Source organism: Prinia subflava, chromosome 16 (assembly GCF_021018805.1).
Source record: "Prinia subflava isolate CZ2003 ecotype Zambia chromosome 16, Cam_Psub_1.2, whole genome shotgun sequence".
Classification (NCBI taxonomy): Eukaryota; Metazoa; Chordata; class Aves; order Passeriformes; family Cisticolidae; genus Prinia; species Prinia subflava.
This window is the reverse complement of record NC_086262.1, coordinates 18,101,098-18,123,824: the sequence shown is the minus strand read 5'-3', so window position 1 is coordinate 18,123,824 and position 22,727 is coordinate 18,101,098. Positions and strand designations below refer to the sequence as shown.

General features: G+C 42.7%; 1 protein-coding gene across 1 annotated transcript; it reads left to right on the top strand.

Moving 5' to 3' along the window:
• Window positions 1-4,805: 4,805 nt before the first annotated feature.
• GFRA3 (GDNF family receptor alpha 3) lies at window positions 4,806-16,692 on the top strand. The gene is made up of 8 exons (XM_063413307.1): window positions 4,806-4,936; window positions 8,372-8,647; window positions 9,339-9,431; window positions 9,866-10,211; window positions 10,285-10,394; window positions 11,549-11,683; window positions 12,673-12,803; window positions 13,111-16,692. Exons 1-8 carry the CDS (start codon window positions 4,894-4,896, stop codon window positions 13,243-13,245), a joined length of 1,269 nt encoding a protein of 422 aa, XP_063269377.1. The 5' UTR covers window positions 4,806-4,893; the 3' UTR covers window positions 13,246-16,692.
• Window positions 16,693-22,727: the final 6,035 nt, after the last annotated feature.

Below are 22,727 nucleotides of genomic sequence, written 5' to 3'. Positions count from 1 at the left end.
TGCTCAACCACTCTGGGTGAAAAACCTTTCCCTGATACCCAACTAAACTTCCCCAACTCAGCTCCATGCCTCTTCCTCGAGTCCTATCACTGATCATGAGAGTGAAGTGATTGGCACCTACTCCTCTGCTTCCCCTCATGAGAATATTAGAGACTGCAATGAGGCCTCCCCTCGGTCTCCTCTTCTCCAGGCTGAACAAACCAAGTGATCTGAGCCATACCTCTTAAGCTTCCCTTCCAGTCCCTTCTCTGTCCTCGTGGCCTCCTTGGGATGGTCTCTAGTAGCTTAATGTCTTAATATTGTGCTGCCCAAAACTGCACATAAGTACTCACCTGTACTCAAGGTGAGGTGGTATCAGTGCAGAGTAAATCAGGACAATCACCTCCCTCGACTGGCTTCAATATTTTGCTTGATGCACCCCAGGACATGGTTGGCCCTCCTTACTACCAGGGCATACTGTTGACTTAGTAGGAGCACCTTGTACCTCAGTCTTTCCTGGTACAAGTATCTAAAGCACATAATGCTGCTGATAAGATGTAAAGCAAACAGCCCCTGTGCTGCTGCCCTGTCATATGCCCATCTCTTTTACAAGCAAAGAGGAGAAAATTTACAGTGATTAAAATGAGAACCTACTGGCTCTGGTTCTGTGTTTCACAGCATTGAAAGGCAATGAAGGTGTCAGCAGAGTGGGACCACTGATCTTTGTGGCCTAATGTGGCCTCTGTCTCATGGCTTGAATGAATTGAAGTCCAGTCCATTTCACTCTGGAAAGCAGCTGCAGGACTGCTGCTGAAACCAGGGGAAATAATCTAATCCATATTCTTTAACTTGATTTCTTTAATATGTGTTTAAGTACCTTCCCAGCCTACAGGAAAGTAAAATCTTTGGTTCCTGTCCTGGTTTTGGCACAGATCAGTGGGAGGGGGTATGGCCAACACCCTAGAATTATTTGATACCACCTCACATCATTGCTGCGGGCAGAGAAAAGTACTCTCACTTCTGAGGAGAAGGGGTTCCTTCTGGTGGGGGAAAGCATGGTTGGGAAGAGCCAGTCTGTATTGTCGGACTTTCTGTGCAAATAATTTCTTTGTCTTATACCTTTTGTTATTAATATTGTTGCTGTTACTGTTCCTTATCTCATTCGTGTTTCTTATCTCCACCAGAGATCTTTGCCTTTTGTTCTTCCAACGGAAGGAAGGCAGGGGAGCAAGCAGTGCAGTTTTAGTGGGAGAACTCAAATGGGAAATACTCTTCCAAAACCATGAAGTTCCATTATTTTTCTGACTACATTGAACAGCTACAACCCCTAAGGCCTGGGTCTGTCTTGCCACTGCCAGATCCACTGTCCTGCAAGCTAATTAGACTTCACTTGAGAAAAGGAGAGACAATATGCATCATGGATAAACCTGGATGAGAAAAATGGGCTCACAGTGCATCACTTAAAAGTCTTTGAATCAAAATATAGTGTAATGCACTATGAAAATGACTTAACTTTGTCTACGTTCTTGCCTCTGAAAAAAATTAGGTTTAAGGTAGCACAGTAGTGCTGTTCTAAAGTACTCTGCTTTTCTTCTCTTGAAAAAGTGTTTTTGCTTTCGTTTTACAAATAATTGTTCTTCTGAGCTTCTCATGGCTTAAATTGCTTCTGTCATCTGAGCATGTGCACACTAACCATTGCCTTAACTAGCTGGTGAAAAGGGACTCAGAGAGTCTCTGATCCAACATCTTTGTGCTAGTCAGTATGGACTCTGATATGTCTATAGATAACCTGTTCTAGCACTGCACCAACTTCTTAGTGAAAAAGTTTTTCATAGCACCCAGCCTGAACAACCCAAGATGGAATTTATGGCCATCATAATTTCATATATTCATATAATTTAATATCACCTGTCATTTGGGCTTATCGCCTTTGCAGCTCATCTTTAAGTAGCTGTAGGGTGGTACTAGATCGTCTCTGAAAATCCTCTTTGCCAAGCAAACAAGCCCAGGTTCTGATAATCAATTTGTACGTCATGTACTACCATCTTGGTAGCCCTCCACTGGACCCTCTCTAGTCCCTCCACATCCCTCTTGAACTTCAGGGGCAGGAAACTGCACACAGCTGTCCAGGTGTGGCCACACCACTGCTCAGCAGACATGAATAACTTCTTTCAGTCTCTGGCCATGTTCTTCTTAATACAGTGTGGTGTGTGGGTTGTTTTATTCAATCACATCTTACTGGGATCCATGGCAACTTCCAGGTCCTTCCAGCAGGACTGCTTCTCATCCACTGAGTTCGCAGCCAGAAAAGATGCGTGGAGTCACTGTGCCCTGTTTCAGAACTCGACTCTCCTTCCTAAATGTCATAAAGCACCTGTTGACCCAGTTCTTTCATTTTTCATAGTCCCTCTGGACTGAAGCTACGTTGTTCAGCATGACTGTGAAAAACAAGGTTTACTTCCTTGGTAAAATTTAAAAAGTTTAATTAAAGATAATAGAAAACAAAGATAAACAAAGACTTAACGGCTGGGTGCTTGGCATTCAGCCAAGAGCACACACTATCTTTGGAGACATTTTTTAAATACTTTTTCTATTACATTAGCCTGTTGTATATTTATAGACTATTACGCATATTTATATTTTTTCACAAACTAATTTCCATATTCTAGGAATTATTTAGCATGGCTACTCTTTGGGTCTGTCTTTTAAAAGCATGTGTTCTTCTTGGCTGTGGTTTTAATCTGTTCTTTTTATTACTTCTACTTTGGGCCTTGGTCCATACTTTCTACAGACCGTAGATGTTGATAGTTGGCCTGTCAGCTGCAGGGTCCTCATCATATGTTCACTGAATGTTATCCCAGCCAAGCAGAAAGTTTAAGCATACTATATCAACTATTACTACTATGGTTAATTTTTGCTAATAGCAGAAATAAAAACTATATCTATACAGCAAAGCCATTTTAACATTATACATATAACATTTATCTTAATACTTGCAAAAAACCAACAATATAGTATGTATTTATAACACCCTGAATTTTTGTCATCACAAATGTCGTAGTTCCCTTTTCCTGTAGAATAACTTACAACTATTCTCACCAAAGATATAGTTTACCCAGTGAGGTGTATGACTGTACTTAACCAGACAGACACCTAAATGTCTCTGACCTTCCTGCTGTGAACCACACTGAGCTAAAATACAAGAGCAGCTTTGAGTTCTTTACTCCTAGGAACAAAGGAATAAAACTGTCAGAGCCAGAAGTGGCCAAGTATCCCAGGAACTGAAACACAAAACTATGGGTAGCTGCTATGGATATCAAACCGCTGAACCTTCTTTGGCAATGAGCAGCCAGAACTGTTTAGGGCACTAGCACTCATGCTAGGAAATGGAGGAGGTTTTTATTTGGTTTTCCATAAATATAGACATCAGCTTCTGGTGGGTTGTTTGCATTAGGTTGATATTTCTGTAGTGTACAGGTGTTACTATTAGCTGTGAATGTCTGCTGTCTCTAGCTCTGTAAAGAGCAGAGTGTGGTGCTGTAAATATTAGCCAAGGCAGAGAAATGTTTGCTCAGCCCTCCTCTGTGCTACCTCCCCCAGTAGTTCTCTGATAGTACTCCCGACAAATGACCAAGACTCAGCATCTTTTGCACTTCCCAGTAACGTGCTCTGGTTTTGACTCAAGAAGGGCTGTAGTGATCAAATCCTGAAAAGAAGCAGGAGAAGTGCCAGTGTGCTATAATCTTCTTAAGATTAATACTATACAAAATAAGGTATGGCTAAGTAACTCAGCACCTACAGCAAACAAAATACTTCCTTGGTCAAACGCACTCTTCACTGGCTGTGGCAGTCATGGATGTAGAGATGAAATGTCTAGCATATCACTGGAACTGCTACTTGCTTTAATACGGTAATTTCCATGCAGAATAATTCTCTCACAGCAGTTCCCTGCAGTAAGCAGAAGGACTAATCTTTCTTAAAAACTCGAGAGAGCACCACTGAATTCGATTGTGAATACTTAATGTATTTGCACAGTTATTACCCTTTCTGTTGGGGTTTTTGGGCAGATGGGGTAGGTCTCTCTACTTATGCAAACAATTGACTTACAAAACGTTTGCCTCGTTTTCATATGCTAATGTTTGACATGCATGTATTGGACTGTAACTTTTTCACACTGGTTAATTTGATCTTAGGATGCAAATTAAAACAAAGCAGCAGTTCAAAAGAAGCACAGCTGCCTAAATGCCATGTGGGCTCTCAGAAGTGCCATCTTTCGTGTGGGTGAAGACAAGCAGCTCAATCAAGATAGAGCCAGCAACAGGTAAGAAACTGAAATAACAGCCTTCACAACAAAGCCAAAAGAAAGAAGCCACGAGCTCAGTCATCCCTTCCAAAGACCCAAGAGTTACTTGGGGAATCTACTCAAAAGCCAGTCAGCCTCTGTATCCTCAAAGAGCATCCATTCCGGAGTGAAGGAGACTCTCCTAAATCGGAGACTTACTGTTCTTTACACAAGTACGCCCCCGAGGGTGCGCAGTCACAGCTCTGCTCTCGGTGCTGAGGTGTGCTACGAATCAATAAACAAACACCTTGCGCAGCCCCTTCCAAAACGCCCCTTTTAAAGCGTCCCTGCACTGCCCGGCCCCGGGCCCAGCGGCTCCCCGATCGCCCTGGAGACAGCAGCCGCTGGATGACCCTCGCCACCCGCCCCACCTCGCACCAGCCCGACGGCCGCCCAGCCTCTCCACACGCCGCGGCCCCCACGGGCGGGTCCCGGACCCGCGATGGGTCGGGCCGGGGGCGGTGCTCGCCGCCCGCACCTCGACGGGGCGGGCCGGGCTCAGCAGCACCGAGGCGGGGCCGGGCGCAGCATGCGAGCTGCAGCCCCAGCGCTCGGAGCCACCGACCGCCAGCATGGGGCCGGCACTGCTCCTGGGGCTGCTTCTCTGCCGAGCCGGTAACAGCGCCCGGGGCGCGGGGCGGGCTGGGCAGGGCGGCACGACCCCGTCCCTCTCCCGGCGGGCGGCCAGCGGCATCGCCCGCACCCTGGTCCCGCCGCGGGGCGGCCGCGGCTTGTAGGGGCGGCGCCGGGGTCGCGGTGGCTGGGGTTGACCGCTGCTCCCCGCGGTGCCGGGCGGGCGCGCAGCGCGTCCCGAGCGCGGCGCTCCCAGCCGCTGCCCGGCTGTCCCGGCCACCGGCTCCGGTGCGCAGTCGGCGGGTAGGAATTCGCGATTCAAACCGGGAAAGGCGGCTGTTGCTTTGGCCCGAGCGGGGAACCTCCGCTGTGGTTGTGGCCAAACTGGAGGGACGCTCTGGGGAGGGGACCGTCTGCCCTGGGGGCCAGGCGTGAGGAGGCGACAGGAGTTGCCGACAGCCGATCTCTGAATGCGGCCGGACGAGCGCAACGCGGGGATTCATTCACCCGAGCTGGTCCCGGCTGCGTCGCGCTCTCGCTGGCTTCGCCCAGAGCAGTTTTTGATACCTATGCCCCATGCATCTGCCTTCTGGAATGCTTAAGGCCCATAGTTTTCCGAGACTAGGATCAGTTTGCCAAGACCAATCCAAGGAACTCCTGCAGAGATGCAGATGATTGTTCTACTGTGCCTTCTACTACTGCCAAATCACAAGAGCTGAGGATTAAAATTATTCCTTTTCCCAGTTCATCTCTTGTTCAGTCTTCAGGGCTGGTATGACTAGGAATAAGGAAATTAGAAACTGCTCTGAAGCATTCCTAGTTTCTGTCTAGGGGTGCTTTGCACTCAGAAAAAGCTGCAGCTTTTTGACTGCTAAAAGATGGGCTGCTGCACTTGGACCACAGTAGCAACTGACACAATTTTAAAAGATTTCTCCAAATTTGCCATGTCCAAATGTCAATGCTTGTTTGGTAACTGTTTAATAAAGGAAGGGTGTCCCTTCTGTAACTGTTGTCTCTTTAAATAGCGTGGTGCACCAGGGGCAACAAGATAGACATAGCTATATGACAGGACACTGAAAATAGAGAATAAAGGTGTATTTTATTACCTATCCATTTTTTTCTAAGGTATAAATAATCATAATGTATTAATTGGTTAAAAAAAAACCCCAAAAAACTACAGATGGGATTCCCATATACATACATTTTTAACATGTTATGTGACCTAGACCACAGATCTAGGAAACAATTAGCTTTCTCATTCTTTCATGTTGTTACTGTCTGGACCACTAACTCAAGATTTTAAAGAAATGAAATAACTTGCCAAACTTCAGGGCTTACAACAATGCACAGCTAGTAAATGTCTATAGAGGAGGAGGGCTGTTTTAAAGTTGAGGTTTAGAGCAGCTTCACCTGAACCCACTGTGTTGGATACAAAGCATTCCTGATGAGAGATTTTTCAGGGAGTTTGAAAAGTCATCAAGTCTCTATGTAAGAGCCAGGTGAACTACAAAGTACAGTAAGTTGATAGAAGAGCAAAGAATCTTGTACAAGTGAGACAGAGGTACCTATATAATATACTGGGTGGTAGGGAAAGTACAAACTTTGAGAAGCAGACTGGCATGGAATTATGCATTCTACTGCTTACAGCAAATAAACTGATGAAGCTAGCTAAAATGAAGTAAGTGAGAGAACAAATTACATGGGGAAGATGATACACAGGGTAATATGAGTTGTACCAAGATTTCCCCCTATTTATGATGGCAGACCGAAATAGTACTACTGCACCTGCTGAACAAGAGAATGATAGGTAAGATGATGTACCCAAAGAACACCAAAGGTAGATGTAAGGCTCAGCACAGTCATTTCCTAAAGCCAGCCAAGGAATATTGACCTGAAGGGAAAAAAACATACCAGCATATATATAAATTTTATTAGGAAACGATCTTGTTTCAAGACTTTGTTGTACTGTACTGTACTGAAACATAGATTCATGTACTGCAGAAATGAAGAAAGATTACAGACTGAAGTCACCTACCCATGACAACATAATCATAAAATGATAGAAAGACTTGGGCAGGAAGGGACCTTAAAGATCATCTTGATCTACCCCCTTGCCATGGGCAGGGACACCTTCCACTAGACCAGGTTGCCCCAAGTCCCATCCAACCTGGCCTTGGACAGTTCAGGGATGTCACAGCCACAACTGCTCTGGGCAACCTGTGCCAGCAACCTTACCACCCTTTGAGTAAAGAACTTCTTCCTAACATCCAGTCTAAGTCTCGCCTTTTTATTGTAAATCTGTTCCCCTTTGTCCTATCACTATCTATCGGTATAAAAAGTTGCTATCTCTCCTTTTTTATAAGTCCCCTTTAAGTACTGGAAGGGGGTCCAGCGGAAGTCTCTCTGGAGCCTTCTCCAGGCTGAATAACACCAGCTCTCTCACCCGTCTCATAGCAGGAGGTGCTCCAGCCCTTGGAGTATCTTTGGGCCTGCTCTGGACCCAAAGATACTAACAGGTTAATGTCCTTCCTGTGCTGAGGGCCCCAGGGCTGGATACAGCACTGCAGGTTGGGTCTCACGAGGGCAGAACACGCTCCCTCGGTCTGCTGGCCGTGCTGATTTTGATGCAGCTCAGGACATATTTGCTTTTTAGGCTGCAAGTGCACATGACCAGCTCACCCCTGAGAACCCCCAAGTCCTTCTCTGGAGGGCTGCTCTCTATTGGTTCATCTCCCAGTCTGGACGTGGGTCTGGGATTGCCCTGACCCAGGTGCAGCATCTATACTTGGACTTCTTGAATTTCATGAGGTTCTTATGGGCCAAGCCTTCATCTGCATTTTTGGCAGGGATTTTAGGGACAAGGTTCTATGTACTTTAATTGACTGCATATCAGCCCTTCTGTATGAAGCTACTTGCATCCTTTGTTAAGGATTCATTTTATTATGCGAAGAATACACATTCTCAAGTCTTCAGGCTCATTAAAGTAGTTGTTTTTATACCCTATAAATGGTTTTCTCAGTACATCTCTTAATGACCAGCATATACTTTAGTAATTGCAGCAGCACTGACTCACAGTACACAGTATGGTGTTACTATGTGCTTATTGCACTGTGGTTTTCAGTGCTCAGATAGAGGAGCTTCTTCAAAGCAGGCCTCAGCAACCCCAAGGTTTCACAGGGATTTATAGTCCCTAAAATACAGAGCAATCCCTGATCCTGGCCAAGTTGAACAAAATTGTTTTGCAGGCTTTTATTTAACCTTTTGTTCCCGCTTTCATTTATATTCATCTTTTTTTTTTTTTTTTTCTAAATGGAGACAGCTCTTGTTCCTTAACTACTCCACATGAAATATCTTAAAATGTTCTGTTTCTTGCAAGGAGTCCTTGTTGAAGACAAGATCCCTGCAGAACAATGACAAGGTGCTTGTGTGGCATTCATCTTGACTGGGGTCCTAACAGTCTTTTCTCTACTTGATCAGGAGACCTCATGGCTCTGCCCAGCAGCGACTGTGTTGTGGCAGAGCAGCTGTGCCTCTCTGACTCCACCTGCAATGCCACATACAGGACCCTGGAAAACTGTGCCCTGGCCAAGAGTCGCGTCCTTTCACTGGATCACGATAGCAGGGTCAGATGTCTGAATGCAGAGCTTGACCTTGGGAACAGCTCTTTGCTGCACTGCAAGTGTCAACGGCGCATGAAGAGACAGGAGCACTGCTTACGCATTTTCTGGACTGTTCACTCCAGCATGACAGATGGTGAGATGAAGTAATATAAATTTACAAGTTACTAGTAAGGCTTACCCCCACCCCCTAGCTGAAAACAACCACGAAAGTCCACTTTCTAGCACTGTAGCTAATTGCTCTGGAACCATATCTCCTAGTAAAGAGAATTCATTACTGCTCTGTTTGATAAGCAGAGAAAACTGATCTGGTATGGGACCAGCCCTTCAAATACACCAGCAACCCTAAGAGACAAAGACAGCTATGCTGAGATAATTAGATTTAGTGCTGTGAAAAATGGTCCTGTCTGTCCATCACTAAAAATGCATGTGATTATGACACATATTGCCGTGGCATCCCTAAGTGTTCTACTGCTTTCTTTTGTGGGATGCTTCTACTTGACCTCCCACTACACTCTGCCTGTGCTGCTGAGCTCCTCACACTTACTGAAGCTGAAAAATTCAAATGACAACACAGACCAAATTCCAACTGAACAAAATGTAATGAGGGTTTTACACAGTAATAGCTTCACATTTCCAAAAGAACCATTCTTGGCATTTGGCTTTGGGTGAGACAGAGCATTTCTGAACTCCAGCCTGGGGAAAGAACCAGGCATAAATAAGAAAAATATCCATTTAAGAATAAGCATGTAAACAAATAAAGAAATAAACAAAGCTGGTCACAAAGCATTTCTCCCATCTCCCACTGCATTAAATATTTTGCTTAGGTTATTTCAATATGGAGACCTCTCCCTATGAGAATCCAGCGAATGAGGAACACTGGAAGACAGATTATAATAAACTGGCAGCTCTGGTATCAGGTAAGAATTGTAATGGTGACATGATATAATTCTGCCCTCTCTTTTATCTTTTTATTGGTTGAAGATTATTAAGCCCATTATTAATTTGGGGTAATGGCCCCTTTAATCAGAGGAATGCCTGCTCTGGCTACTTGCCTAAATTTATCACTCCTACCAAGTGTAAATATAGCCACAGATCCAGGCCCATGAAACCAGTAATAACCCACAATGATCTATTTTCTGAAACAAGCACCCTACTATGAACCAGTGAAAAAGTACTGTTTCGTAACTAGTATAATTACAGTGTCATACTGCAGGCAGCATAGAAGGACTGGTTTGCTTTGTTCTTTTTGATTTTTTGAATCTGACCATCAAGAAAGGAGTACTCCTGCTTCCATGCAGAATCTCTTCTGGAGACTTGCTTCATGGTTTTTGTGTTTCTTTTGGCTTTATAGGCTCACACTTGGCAGGAGATGCAACAAATCCATGTCTGAGAGCAACACACGTATGTAATCTGAGCAAGAAGTGTTTTCGTCTGCGCACAGACTATGCCTCCATCTGCACCAAGGGAGCAGGAAGTGAGGATGTGTGTGACCTGCGCAAGTGCCACAGAGGGCTAAGGAATTTCTTTGAGAAAGTTCCTGAGGATTTCACCAAAAGGATCCTGTTCTGTCCATGTCAAGATGAATTTTGTGGAGAAAGACGCCGTAAAACTATTGTTCCTGATTGTTCTTTCCAGTATAACACTAAACCAAATTGCCTCTGGCTTCTGGACTCCTGCTTAGAAGACCATATCTGCAAGTAGGTGAGGCAGCAGAGGATGTTATCCAAGAGAACAACATTGACACTGATGGTCTCATTTTCCTTCCTACAGATCCCGACTGGCTGACTTCCAACAGAATTGTCAACCTGTAGATGTGTCTCCAGATGGCTGCTCTCTGCACAACCATGCTGCATGCCTGCAGGCTTACATGGGCATGATCGGTAAGTGATAGCCACAGGAGCATACAGGGTGGATGCTTTCAGGCCACAAACTTGCAGGCACTCTTTGATGCTATGAAGGACCATCCTAGTCTCCTGCAGGAGGTAGCTCAGTATACTAGTGAATATGCCTTACTAATTGATGCTAGTGCTCCCCCTTGCCTTGGAGGTAAATACAGTCCAAAGAGAGCTCTTCCATGGCATTTTTTGCTGTACTTTGCCCCATCCTTGCCTGAGATTTCTGCATGCCTCTTTGCATCATCAGCTGGTGCAAAGTGCCTCATCAACAGTGCTCTGTGGGCTTGTGTGAACTAAGTCACTGTCGTTCCTAATGCTGGAGTTACATCCCATTCAGCAGTGATTAAACACGGCATTCCATCACTGCCTGACTTTTAAGACTCCTGATAGCTTGCTAGTATTGTGTGAACTATGTTCTCAGGGCCAGTCAGAATATAGGACAATCAGCTGTTAGAAGGAAGGTCATCTTTGATGTTAGTTATTTACCAACCTACTAAAACGTTTTCAGAGTGGCTCAAAAGAGGATGTAAAGAGCAGCAGTACCTCAGAAGCTGTAAATCTAGACTATACCTTCCATTTTTCCAGATGGCTCTGCTGGTTTTGTGCTAAATGAACACTGCCTGAGTGGCACACTACAGGTGTGCAGTATTTGTTTGTCTGTCAAAAGGCACCTGGCTACACAGCTTTGCCAGCTACACAAGAAGCAAGAGTAGCTTTTGCTGCCATGTGTCAGTACCACAGCTGAGTCCATGCAAGTCCTTCACATCTTAAAATAAAAATCCTTCATAATTTAATGCTTGCAGTATTAAATTGCTTTCCCCCCATCAGTTTGCACTGAGCTCTGTGGGTACAGTTCTCACCATTGCTTCTGCTGTGTACACATCACAATATAATGATTGCACCAGGTTCAGTTCTTAATACATCTCATAGAGTGCCTGACTCAGGTGTAGCAATCTCAACACTTTCTCACAGCTCAGCAGAACTTCAGGTAGGTTAATCAAGCCTGGGCCACCTAGCTGGCACTCTTGACCTCGCCTGGGTAACGTGCTTATCATGGTGGAAGGCTTCTGCCTCCAGGGCAGCATTTCCTTTAGTATGACATGATTCATAATGCTTCTTTCATCTGGGGGTTTGGACAGGCACACCTATGACACCCAACTATGTCAGTAACTCCAGTGTGGAGGTCTCCTTGTGGTGTACATGTGAGAACAGCGGCAATCAGAAGGAGAAGTGTGACCAGATACTCAGCATGTTTGAGAGCAACAAATGCCTTGGTAAGCATCAGTCACATCACAGAGAAACAGCTCAGCAGAGAGAATTTAAATCCTGTGGTTTCAAGATCCTGTTGCACTGCTCTTGTGTATAGGTCTATCTTCTTCTGCAATGTCTCCATGATCTCCTCTGCAGCCTATGGGACCAGCCTGGATCTGCTCTAAGAACTGTTTCTGTATCTTTTGGCAACATTTCTGTTCATCAAAAACACCCTTGAAACTATTTCCAAACATCATTCAAATGAAGGGCACTGCAAAAACATTACCAAGGGGAGGTCAGACATGCTGTATCCATAGGTTGCTGAGTAACCACATCTGTGCACCAGGAATATGGGGTCAGGATTCCCCTCCTTGTCCTCTGTTTCTGTACTCAATCCCAGCCCTCATTTACTCAGTCAAGATAAGCAACTCCCAACACAGTCTGTTACTAGATTCAGCATAGCAGTTGCAAAATTGCTGCTGCCTGCAGCTGTGTAACCCTAAGACTGTATTTCTTTTATCTCCTAGTATTTTAGCAACATACCTCAATGAGATTTAAATATTTTATGTTTGTGAAAGCTTTAAAAGGATATAAAAGAAAACAGCATAATTACGTAAGTGATTAATATTTAAACCTACCTCTTGCAGTATATAAAAGTCTTACACCCACCACTATAGACACATCTACAATTTAATCATCTCATCTGATATACTACAAACCTGCCCCTTACAAAATACAGAGTTGGGAAAATCACAGAAGGACCCAAAAGTCTTCAAGTACAGTTCAAACTGGTTTTACAGTCTGCTCAATCTCACAAGTAAATCCACAAGCTGACAGGCTATTCACGAAACAGAGAATATGTATTTTCTAAATCAAGGCCACACAGCCTTTGAGTGCCTTTCCTAAAATAGCTTCTCTAGACTTCTGTTCACTAGACCCCAAGGTGTGCACGAGAAAAGCCCAGTAAGATTCTTTTCTTTACTCTTTACTCTTACTTTACTTCTGTTTGCAGAAAATAGCATTTGGTCTCAAATGCACCTGAAGCAGACAGCTCTAGAAAGACAGGAAGACTTACTTTATTCATCTTCCCTAAGCTTCCAAGGAGACAGTGCCAGCACATCTCTCTCTTCAGCCATGTCCCAGGTATGCAATGCTTTGTTGCCTTCACGAAGCAGCAAGTTAAGTAGCCCAGAGACAGCAGTTGAAAAACCTTGGATCTGGAAATATGTGACTTTGGACATCAAACCAAGGGATGCCATGTGCATGCAGAACAGTGGAGTACTCTACTTTAAGTTACTCCTTCCACAGACACGCAGAAACAGGAGGCTGTATGTCTGGCCACAGGAGTTTCAATAGTCTCACATTAGTGCTCAGAACTAGAAGTTCTGCAGCCAGAAGGCTGAGCATAAACGTGTCTAACTGGGATTCATCTTTCTTTTTTATTTCCTAGGTGGCTGAAGGGAAGACACAGCGAGACAGCTCCAAACAGAGCAGTATGCCCATGGCCTCCTCTGTATATTCTGGAGCCGCTGCTTCCTGGCCTTCTCTGGCTTTGTTCCTGTCCCTATTGCTAAGCCCACATTAATGCGCCATAAATGGAATCTTTCCTTCCCATATTTATTAATATTATTCCATATCCAGGCACGTCCCAAGACAGATTTACCTTTGGGAAACAGAAGGCTTTCAGACAAGAGGAATGACCTTAACTCAGAATGGCAATCACTGGAAACCTCCCACAGACTTGCACCCTGCTTTCCCTCTGTCAGGTTGCAGCTCTGCAGGTACAGTTCTCACCATTGCTTCTGCTGTGTACACATTTTGAGCAATAGGCTAATGTTCCAGCTTAATAGATTCAATCAAAGGTCTGATTTCTTTCAGAACTTCTGCAGTGTTTGGTTTCTGACTGTAGGGATGACCTAACAGTGTCTCTGACCACTCCACCATCTGGAGCTTGTCCTCAGATATACAATCATAGCATGGTTTGGGTTTGTAGGGACCATAAAAGATCAACTAGTCCAACCCCCATGCTGTGGGCAGGGGCCACCTTCCACTGGACCAGGCTGCTGCAAACCCTGTTCGACCTGACCCTGAACACTTGAAGGGATGGGGCAAGCACAGCTTTTCTGGACAATCTGTGCCAGTGCCTCACCACCCTCACAGGGAATAATTTTTTCCTAATATTCAATCTAAACATACCTTCTTTCAGTTTAAAACCATTGTTCCATATCCTGTCCCTAGAGGCCCTGGTAAAAAGTCTCTCTCTGTGCTTATCATCCCCCCAGTGTATTGAAAAGCCATAACAAGGTCTCCACAGAGCCTTCTCTTCTCCAGGCCAAATCACATCAACTGTCCCTGCCTTTCTTCATGGGAGAGGAGTTCCAGCCCTCATGATTTTCATGGTCTTGTCTGAACCTGCTTGAACAGGTCCATGTCTGTCACGTACTGGGCACCCTAGAGTTGAACGCTGGGTGGGGAGGTGTGGTGGGGTAGAGGGGAAGAATGGCCTCAGCCTGCTGGCCGTGCTTCTTATTTAGCCCAGGGTGCAGGATGGCTTTCTGGGCTGCAAGTGCATTTTACTGACTCATGTCTAGTTTTCCATCTAGCCATGTATCCAAGTCCTTTCCTGCAGGGCTGTTGTCAATCCATTCACTCCCCCACTCTGTACTGATATTGGGGGCTGTCCCAAACCAGGTGTGGGACCTTGCATTTGGACTTGTTGCATTTAATGAGGTTTTTGGTATCCACTTCTCAAGCTTATGAAGGCACAGAGTAGAGCATATCATCTCAAAGACTAGAAGCTTGTGCTTCAGGGTGGGTTGCAAGTAAAGCTCAATAAACATACATGTGAAGTCTCCAGTAAACACCATCTGTGGATTACTTAACAGGTCCCTTTTCAAATCCATTCTTTTAAGTATATGAAAAATACCAGTCCAGATCAAGAACACTATACTAGAGTTTATGCTCCATTATTGCAGCTAGCAATACACTTGGATTTTGTTGTTCAAGATGAACGGTGCTCAACTTCAGTAAATTTAGGCTTATCTAGCAAAAGATGATCTTGCCTGGCCTCAGGACAAGCCTTCTCCATAACCCTCAGAGAATACATTTGCCTCATTGAAGGTGCATTGACCACAAAACCCTGAGACATCCAGTTGCATAAATCTCCTTGTATCTGTCCATATATTCAAGTTACCATTGTCCCCTTCCAGACACCTGCCCCATCTTCCTCCTCTGCCAAGCACTATTTCATGACGTGTTTATTCTGAGTGTAAATGTGTGCACTGTGTAACTGCTGTTAGTTTGTACTGCGCTTGTCTATTAAAATGTAGTGTTAAGTGAATATTGATTTCTGAGCATAGGTTAACAATCTACAATCAATTGTGTGCACGAGTTGCCTCACCAGCCAGCCTACATTTTCAAACAGCCAGAAACTCAGCTCAAAACAGCTCCTCCATGCTTACATATAGTGCCTATTGCTCATTCTGAGAAATAACAGATCTAACTGTACTATACACATCTAAACATGATTACAATCTTGAACAGAGGCAGAATAGTTGAGTATTTCTTTTTACCCTGTGTTTTATCTGTTGCCAGGGAAGCACCACCTAGGTAATATGCTGTGGTTCCCAGTCACTGTCAGACAGCTTATAACAGAATCTTACATTGTCGTATGTATCAAAGTAATTATCCTTCTGCAGTGGTAATATTTCCATTTCAAATTCCAGACTTCTGTTTATTTCCTAAGCAAGTAGAGCAAAGAAATCATGCATGCAGCATCATCATCTCCTCTTTCACACAGAGAAGCAATGTATTATTTACATGCAGTAGGAACGAATATGTCTTCTTAATAAACAGGAGTACTAATACTGGTATTTCTCATTACCTACTGAAATATGGCTAATTGGAGCAAGAGACAGCACCATTTCCACATGTTTGCTACCAGTAGTTAATAAAAACAGAGTCCGTGTAACCCTAATACAGTATCTACATTAGACCATCCTCCATATGGTGGGACTTAGAAATGTGTCAAGACTCTTGACTGTAATGTAATAACATCTGTCATCTCTGGAAGTTAATGGCGAGGGAAGAAGACAGGGAAAAAGAAAATGTTATTCTTTCCACTGTTCCAGACAACAGAGAGAATATTTGTGAGAATAATGGAGTAGATTTCTGAGTGATCTGTACCACACACACTGGTACACAATGATCTTCCACTCATCTGCGCTGTGATCTTTCCTCTGTCCCAAATTTAGTGCTGTAAGACAGATTGATATGGAAAAAGGGATTAGCATTTTCTTGTTCATGTTTAGGGCACTAAATCCCTACTAAGAAGGTTATTGATAGCAATTGTGGTCTTCTGTCATATCCTGGATTGTACAGGAAAATGCTTGACATTCAGACAAATCATGCTCTAGACTGAAACTGAAGCAAAACATGTCAGTTTGTTGGGTTTTTTCCCAAGTATCCTGTGTCCCTTTTTCATGCATCTTTATATGCACAGCTGCTTCTTATCTTGTTCATCAATAACTGCAAGAAAAATTCACTTCTAACTACACTTTCATTCACAGGCACTCACAACTGTTGTGAGTACAAACCCATTTTAACTTAGACTTTTCTAACACTTGATTTCCAAATATCACGGTTTTTCAACTACAGAGCATATATGCATGCATAACTTAACTGCTACTGGAAATGTCATGTCACTATCACATGTCATGTCAATTCAGTTCTGTTGGCTCGACCAATGTTCCAAGACCAATTTCCTAAACCCATTCAGAACAGCTTACTAACCAAACTACAAACCCTTCTCAGCTTCTGTTCCTGGAAAGTGGAAAACAACATCCTGTGAGTACCTGTGGTCTCACAAAAGACAATCCACAAAGCACAAAAATAATCCAATAAAAATTCTCTATCCAGACAGTCTTAACAATGAGCATTCAGCAAGCATATACGAGGAGGGAACCTTCTAACTACTGTAATGTAGATTATTTTTAAAGAGTAAAATAATGCAAAGTCTGACTAATAAAATTTATCTTGCAACTCTAGAAGTCTCCTGCCTTCCTTTGCATTTCATAGAAGCTACCCTCCTTGTCTCCTCTGCTGGAGGCATTATGGAACAGAAATGTAAAGAACAGAGTTAGAATCTCTTACAAAGCAATATTGACGACTTTTACAGATATCATTCGCTATCAAGTACTTCAGATGTTGCTTCTAGAACTCTGATAGAGCCTTAGATCTCCTAACATGATCTAATGTAGCATTTACAAAGGGCATTCATATAGTCCTCCAGGAGTGAGCTCAGCTAACTGTTAAATAAATGGCTTCTTGTGACAAGTGGGAGAAGCAATTCACATTTCTTGCCCGAGGTCATAAGCAAGACGATGCCAGAGATAAACCTTGATTTTACAAGTCCAAAATTAGTGTCCTTGCCTCATTCAATCATTCCCACTGCCTCCAAGAAATGCCTATGTTTTAGTAAGAGTCAAGTGACTGCAGATTTCCTTTTAGAAGGGGGAACAACATGTTATTGCAGATGATGAAAGGCTAAAGCACTGTTGGTTTCAAACAGTGATTCCTAGCTACAGATCCCTGGCACACCTCTCAAATCAGCTGACAATAAAAGGTAACTTTCAGTTGATAGGAAACAGCTACAGGTTCAGCATCTATAAAAATTGAAAGTTAACTTTTTCAATACATCCTAAAAATCATGTCACTCTATTTGCCAAAATGGTAGGCAACTTCACACAAGAATAAAAAGGAGAACTGTCAAAGTACTCTTTGAGGTGTCCATGAACCAGGCAAACCTTTTGGGGAGAACAGTGGAGAAAGAGGAAGCCGTTCAGCACTGCTATGGAATCACAACCCACAGCTATTCCACAGCCGCTTCCCCCACTGAAACAGATCCTGGTAAATATAATCAGAGGCTAATCACTTCTACCCCAGGGACTTGGTGGCTGAACCTTTTTTCATTTGAGGCAGGGTCGGTTGAGGCTGAGCTTGGTTAGTCTCTAATGGAAGCTCTTCTGATAGGTGATTAGCTCTCCTCCAGGAAGTGACTTGGTGTTTGGGTTTCTTGCAAACCCCAGGGTTAGCAGAGGTCAGGGGATGCTGCACTTTCTCCAAGTGCCTCCATGAAAATAGCCTCACATACTTTCCATTTACAGCTGATCACCTCCATTATCCCCAAGCCAGGAGGAGATGATCAGCAATTGTTAAGTGCTTGAATCAGACTAATAGCTCACTGCTAATTCCCCCAGTAATGGGAATCTAAATTCCTGGTAAACAAACGGACTGCTTTTCACACACAGGGATGAATGCCAAAAGCCTAATATTAGAGCTCTGGAACTAAAGCTTTTAGAGCAATCCTGTCCACTCGAAGATGTTTAATGACATTATGTACTAAATAATTAGAAAATGAAGGCCCGCTTGGAATCAATGGGTTACTGTCTAATTAAGATGACAAAGGGGCTCTACCCTTTTTTAAACAAGTTTATACTAAAATGGTGCACCTGATAAATGGCTCTGATAACTATGTCTTTACCTTTGGGCAGAACAAGCAGACATTAACCTAGCACAAAATAATTGTGTGATTTTTGGCTCATCATTCTTCCCATTAGTCCCACGTGTTTTCCTGTAAGGCGTGTGATTCAGCTGTTCTTCTCCCACATCAGATGACAAAATTTATTAAGCAACACTCAAATCACTTATCCTGATGCAGAGAAAATAATCTTTGCCTTTGCTTTACAGTATGGCCAGAATCACAGACTTTACACCAGGAGATGATTTAAGAGCTAAGAGGTATAGACTGGACCCTCTAGAAGTACTTTGCAAGAAGAATTGCTTGTGAGCTTGAGAACACAAGAGAAGATTATTTATATACAGAGATACTTGTAAAAAGACTGAGAAATGTGCTACTGATAATATGGCTGAATCAAAATTGATTAGTAAATCACATGACATCCTTATCTCCAAATTGAAGATAGACGTTTGAAGGGTGGACAAACTGATGAATAAGAAACTAGATGTATAGATGGATGGATGCAACCAAAGAGTTGTGGTCAATGGCTCTATGTCCACATAGGCTGAGCGAAGTGCCACTGTACTTTTCCCCCCCTTTTCCCCCCTTTTTTCCCCCACCAGCCTAGTACTTAAATTACTTTCTCTTTAATATAATTTTGCCCATTAGATACTGATATTATAGGTCACTGAGCTTCACCGCAAGAAACTGAAATGTCTTTAACCATCTGCACACATTTACTTGTTCTCCAGCTCTCGAAACCCTCAGCTTCTTCCTTTTTTTTTCCCCTCTCCCTAAAGAATCTTTTGATTAACTGAAGTCAATTTTGCTAAGTGCTAGTGGCTCTAAGAAGCTTGTTTTGTCAATGATCCCCAGGGCTCCATTATGTTTTCAGGGCTACAAAACAGGAATTGCTCAGTCTTTCTGTAGAAATGTGAGATCAGCAGCTAATTTTTCCAGCCACAAGCTCTTTTGATTTCACACCTGTCATTCAAAATCAGAGTATGTGTACCTGTTATGACAGTCCTAGCAGAAATCAGCTAAGAGACTTCCCATCTTTTTTCCCAATTTCAATCCATTCTCGTGCAAAAAATTTAATGCACAAGGAATCCAGTACCACAAATACACTACAAAACCAATTGCTATTCTACTCCCAACAGGGAGGAGTGGTGTCACAACAGAAGTTCTGTTGTGCACAGAACATTTTATTTTTAATATGCAAATACAAATCAAAATGGAACTTTTATAAAAAACTACAAATCACAGTGAAAATGTCAGTTTTACATACATTTTGAACACAGAAAGGCCTGGAGAATAAAGATTATGACTTGCCATGAAGCAATTTACTAAAATATTTGAATAATATCTGAGCTGTTTTACTCATCCTATATAGGACATAACAGTCCCTTGACAAGGTTGAAATGCTAACATTTAAAGCTCAAGATTGGCCTCTCTTCTCAAGCATCACTGAGTTACATCTTCTATCTGGTAAATCAGGCACAATAAAATGGTTATGAAATGGAAAAGATGATGAGTTGATCGATTTACTGGACTATTTTTCATTTGTTTTGACTTATCTTAGTTAGCAGATGTCACCAGGAGTCCTGCTATTACTAATGATAGCACAGTATTTCTCACGTATCCACCTAAGTCTGTATTTAATTCAGATTTTCAAGCATAAACTTTTCAATTCAGATTCCAGTTGCCTATGTTAAGGTATTTCCAAGACTGAGTCTAATGCCCTGTTTTAATTTTTCTTCTTCTGATGTCATAAGAGAGATGCTCCAGTCCCCACAGCAAGAGAAAGCAGCTTCCTGCAGCACCTGTCTCTGGGTTTGAAGCTTCTACAAAGGTAAAAATGTGAGAGAATCCTGACTTCACATAAGTTTTCCTGAGACTCCCAACCTTCTGCTAAAGAAAAATGGGCAAATACATATGTGGCAACAGTACACATAATGAGCCCAAACAGATGCTTATGATGAACTTCTGCAAACTAGTGTCTACAACTTATTAAGTGATGTAAAAAAGCATGTATTTTATTTTTTTTCATATGCTGACATCAAAATTTCCCAAAGTGAGAACTGATGGTTTGTAATTTTGGCAACATGGTTTCATAAGCAGATTGCCTATTTCAATCTAGCAATGTTTTTAGTTTGATTTAAGTCCCTTACATCTCAGTTGTTCCATAACCTGAACCATACAAAATGACCCATTATTCTTCAAGTCTTCATAGCCCATCTTTATCTCAATTTACACTTTTCTTGGCAGCCTCAAATCAGTCAAAGGAGCTAATAGTCCATGGGGAAGGAACGTTTAGAAAAGCACCCAGTCAGAGAACCAGCTCTGGACAGGCTTCCCAGCAACACAAGCCCTGGGAAGACAGGCAGAAATGGAGACAGCAGAAAGCTAATGTTGCTTTACAAGGTATTTAAAAGGAAAGTCAATCCTTTAGATACTCTATTTTGCACAGACCGACCTAATCTGGGCAAAATATAACAGAAGGACACATTTCATAACACAAACAAGTGGACAGCTTCAAGCAGGGGCCTCTTTTTCATCCTAATGCAGATGTCAGTTAATTAGAGTAGAAGGTTATATCATTAGCAGCCAAATCAATATAAAAGGAATTAAGAGCTTGAATAGCCAGCTTTCCTGCTTTCCAGCACAGCACCCGGGGCTGTATTTAGCTAAAAATTCAATACACATTAGTGGGCAATCACTGTAGTCTTGTGTAGCCTTATATAGGGATGTCGTCTTGAAATATTTTAATTGGACTCTCTAGTGTTATCAGTGCTAAACAAGATGTCAGATTAACGTAGATGCCTTCCCAAATGGGACCAGCGGCCCACAGGCTGGAGAAGCACATTTACTTCTATTAAAACCTCACTGGTTTTCCAACATGTATTAGTAGTATTATTTTCACAGCTACCTTAAGAATGGCTGAAAAAAAAAGCATCTTTACATACAGCTGCTCCATCCTGTAAAACTCAGCACCTCCCATATCGGCAACAGTAGATCCACCCCTTTTTGCCATTTCAGTGCCAGAGCCCATCAATCATACCAGACAGATAGTTTTTATTCTGTATTTAACACCTCTGCAGAGAATACAAATCTAAATTGAAATCAGCAAATGTAAAATCCTCAACCAAGAACTCCTGTAACTGGTATTAGATTTGACATGGCAACATAACACGTTGCAGCATACACCTCTCATGACAAAAATTGAAACCACTTCCCATTCTGTAGCAACGGTACCTTAGTCCCCTAATCAGAAAGTTATTTTTACTGTGTTGAATTTTCTCTTTAAAGGCAGCATACAGCAGCTACACTACAGATTTTCTGCACCGTAGAGTTGATGTTGCAAAACAAAGTCAAATCTTTCCTCTGAAATGTTTTATCTAGCAAGATCAGAAACAAGTACATCTACAGAAGGACAGTACTCAGCAAAAATTCTTAAGTTCATATCCATGCAATCTGTATAACTTTAAAATGTCATATCACCTTCATTCTATGTCTTGGAAAAAACATGAAGCCATTATTTCTCCCCAGTTATAAATCATCTAAGCAATCTAGTACTTTCTGTAATGGAAGAGCTATACACTGTATCTTCCATTACCTTCCAGTTTAATTAAATATTCCTTTAATAAATCTTGTGCTTACACTCTTGTGACATGTCACCAGTGCTGACTTTTCCATTTATAAACTGGCTGGATTCAGTCCAATCATCCCTGCTTATTCTACCCGTTACTCATTGAAAACTCCAGACTCTCAGACTCAGTACTCCTTGGACCCTTCTTTGCTAGCTACTGATTAGATATGTGTGTAGAACTGAATTAATCCTATGAGCTAGGTACCAATATACCTCTTGTAGCTTGCTTCTTTGGAGTGGCCAAGAGGTTGAAGGAGGATAGAACACCAATATTTTTTGAAGTGAAACTATTAGAAGAAATTCAAAAGACTAAGCAGCAACACAGCCACTTGATTTAGGTTCAGTTTTCAGTTAGGCAGAAAGCATTGATTCAGTACGAAAAGCCTCCTCTTTGCCTTTGAATACAGAATCTTCTTACTCATCTCCCTTAACAGTGCAACAGCAGTGTGGGAAGATAACTTCAGACAAACATTGAGCAATTTTAAAACACGCGTATCCTTCAAAAGGCTGTACATTTCTAGCCCCTGAAACAGCATGGTGATTTAAGCTAACTGGCTTTGCTTTTAGTGATAACATACAAGAGGAGAATGTGTGTTCAGCTGCCTTCCTTCAGCAGACCAAGGGATATCTTTCAGAGAGGATGCTGTAGTAGTGTAAATCACTATTAACTAAATGATTTCAGTCATCTGACCAAATGACACTGTGCAATCTTGGAAGAGATGGCCTCAAGTACCACAAGTTATTCCAGATCATGCCAACACAGAATGAGGACAAGTAGTGAATCATGTGCCACTGGTAGCAAACCTACATAAAGTGGTATTTTTCTTTCCTGAACCAAGGCAGTTACCAGGAATTGCTGTAATGTTGTATTTTGATATATGCCTATGGTTACTGGGATTCA

Coding starts and splice junctions, on each gene's coding strand:
- GFRA3 (XM_063413307.1), top strand. CDS start 4,894: ATGGGGCCGGCACTGCTCCTGGGGCTGCTTCTCTGCCGAGCCG. Junction 10,212..10,284: donor TTAGAAGACCATATCTGCAA/GTAGGTGAGGCA, acceptor TCCTTCCTACAG/ATCCCGACTGGCTGACTTCC. Junction 12,804..13,110: donor TCTCTTCAGCCATGTCCCAG/GTATGCAATGCT, acceptor TTTATTTCCTAG/GTGGCTGAAGGGAAGACACA.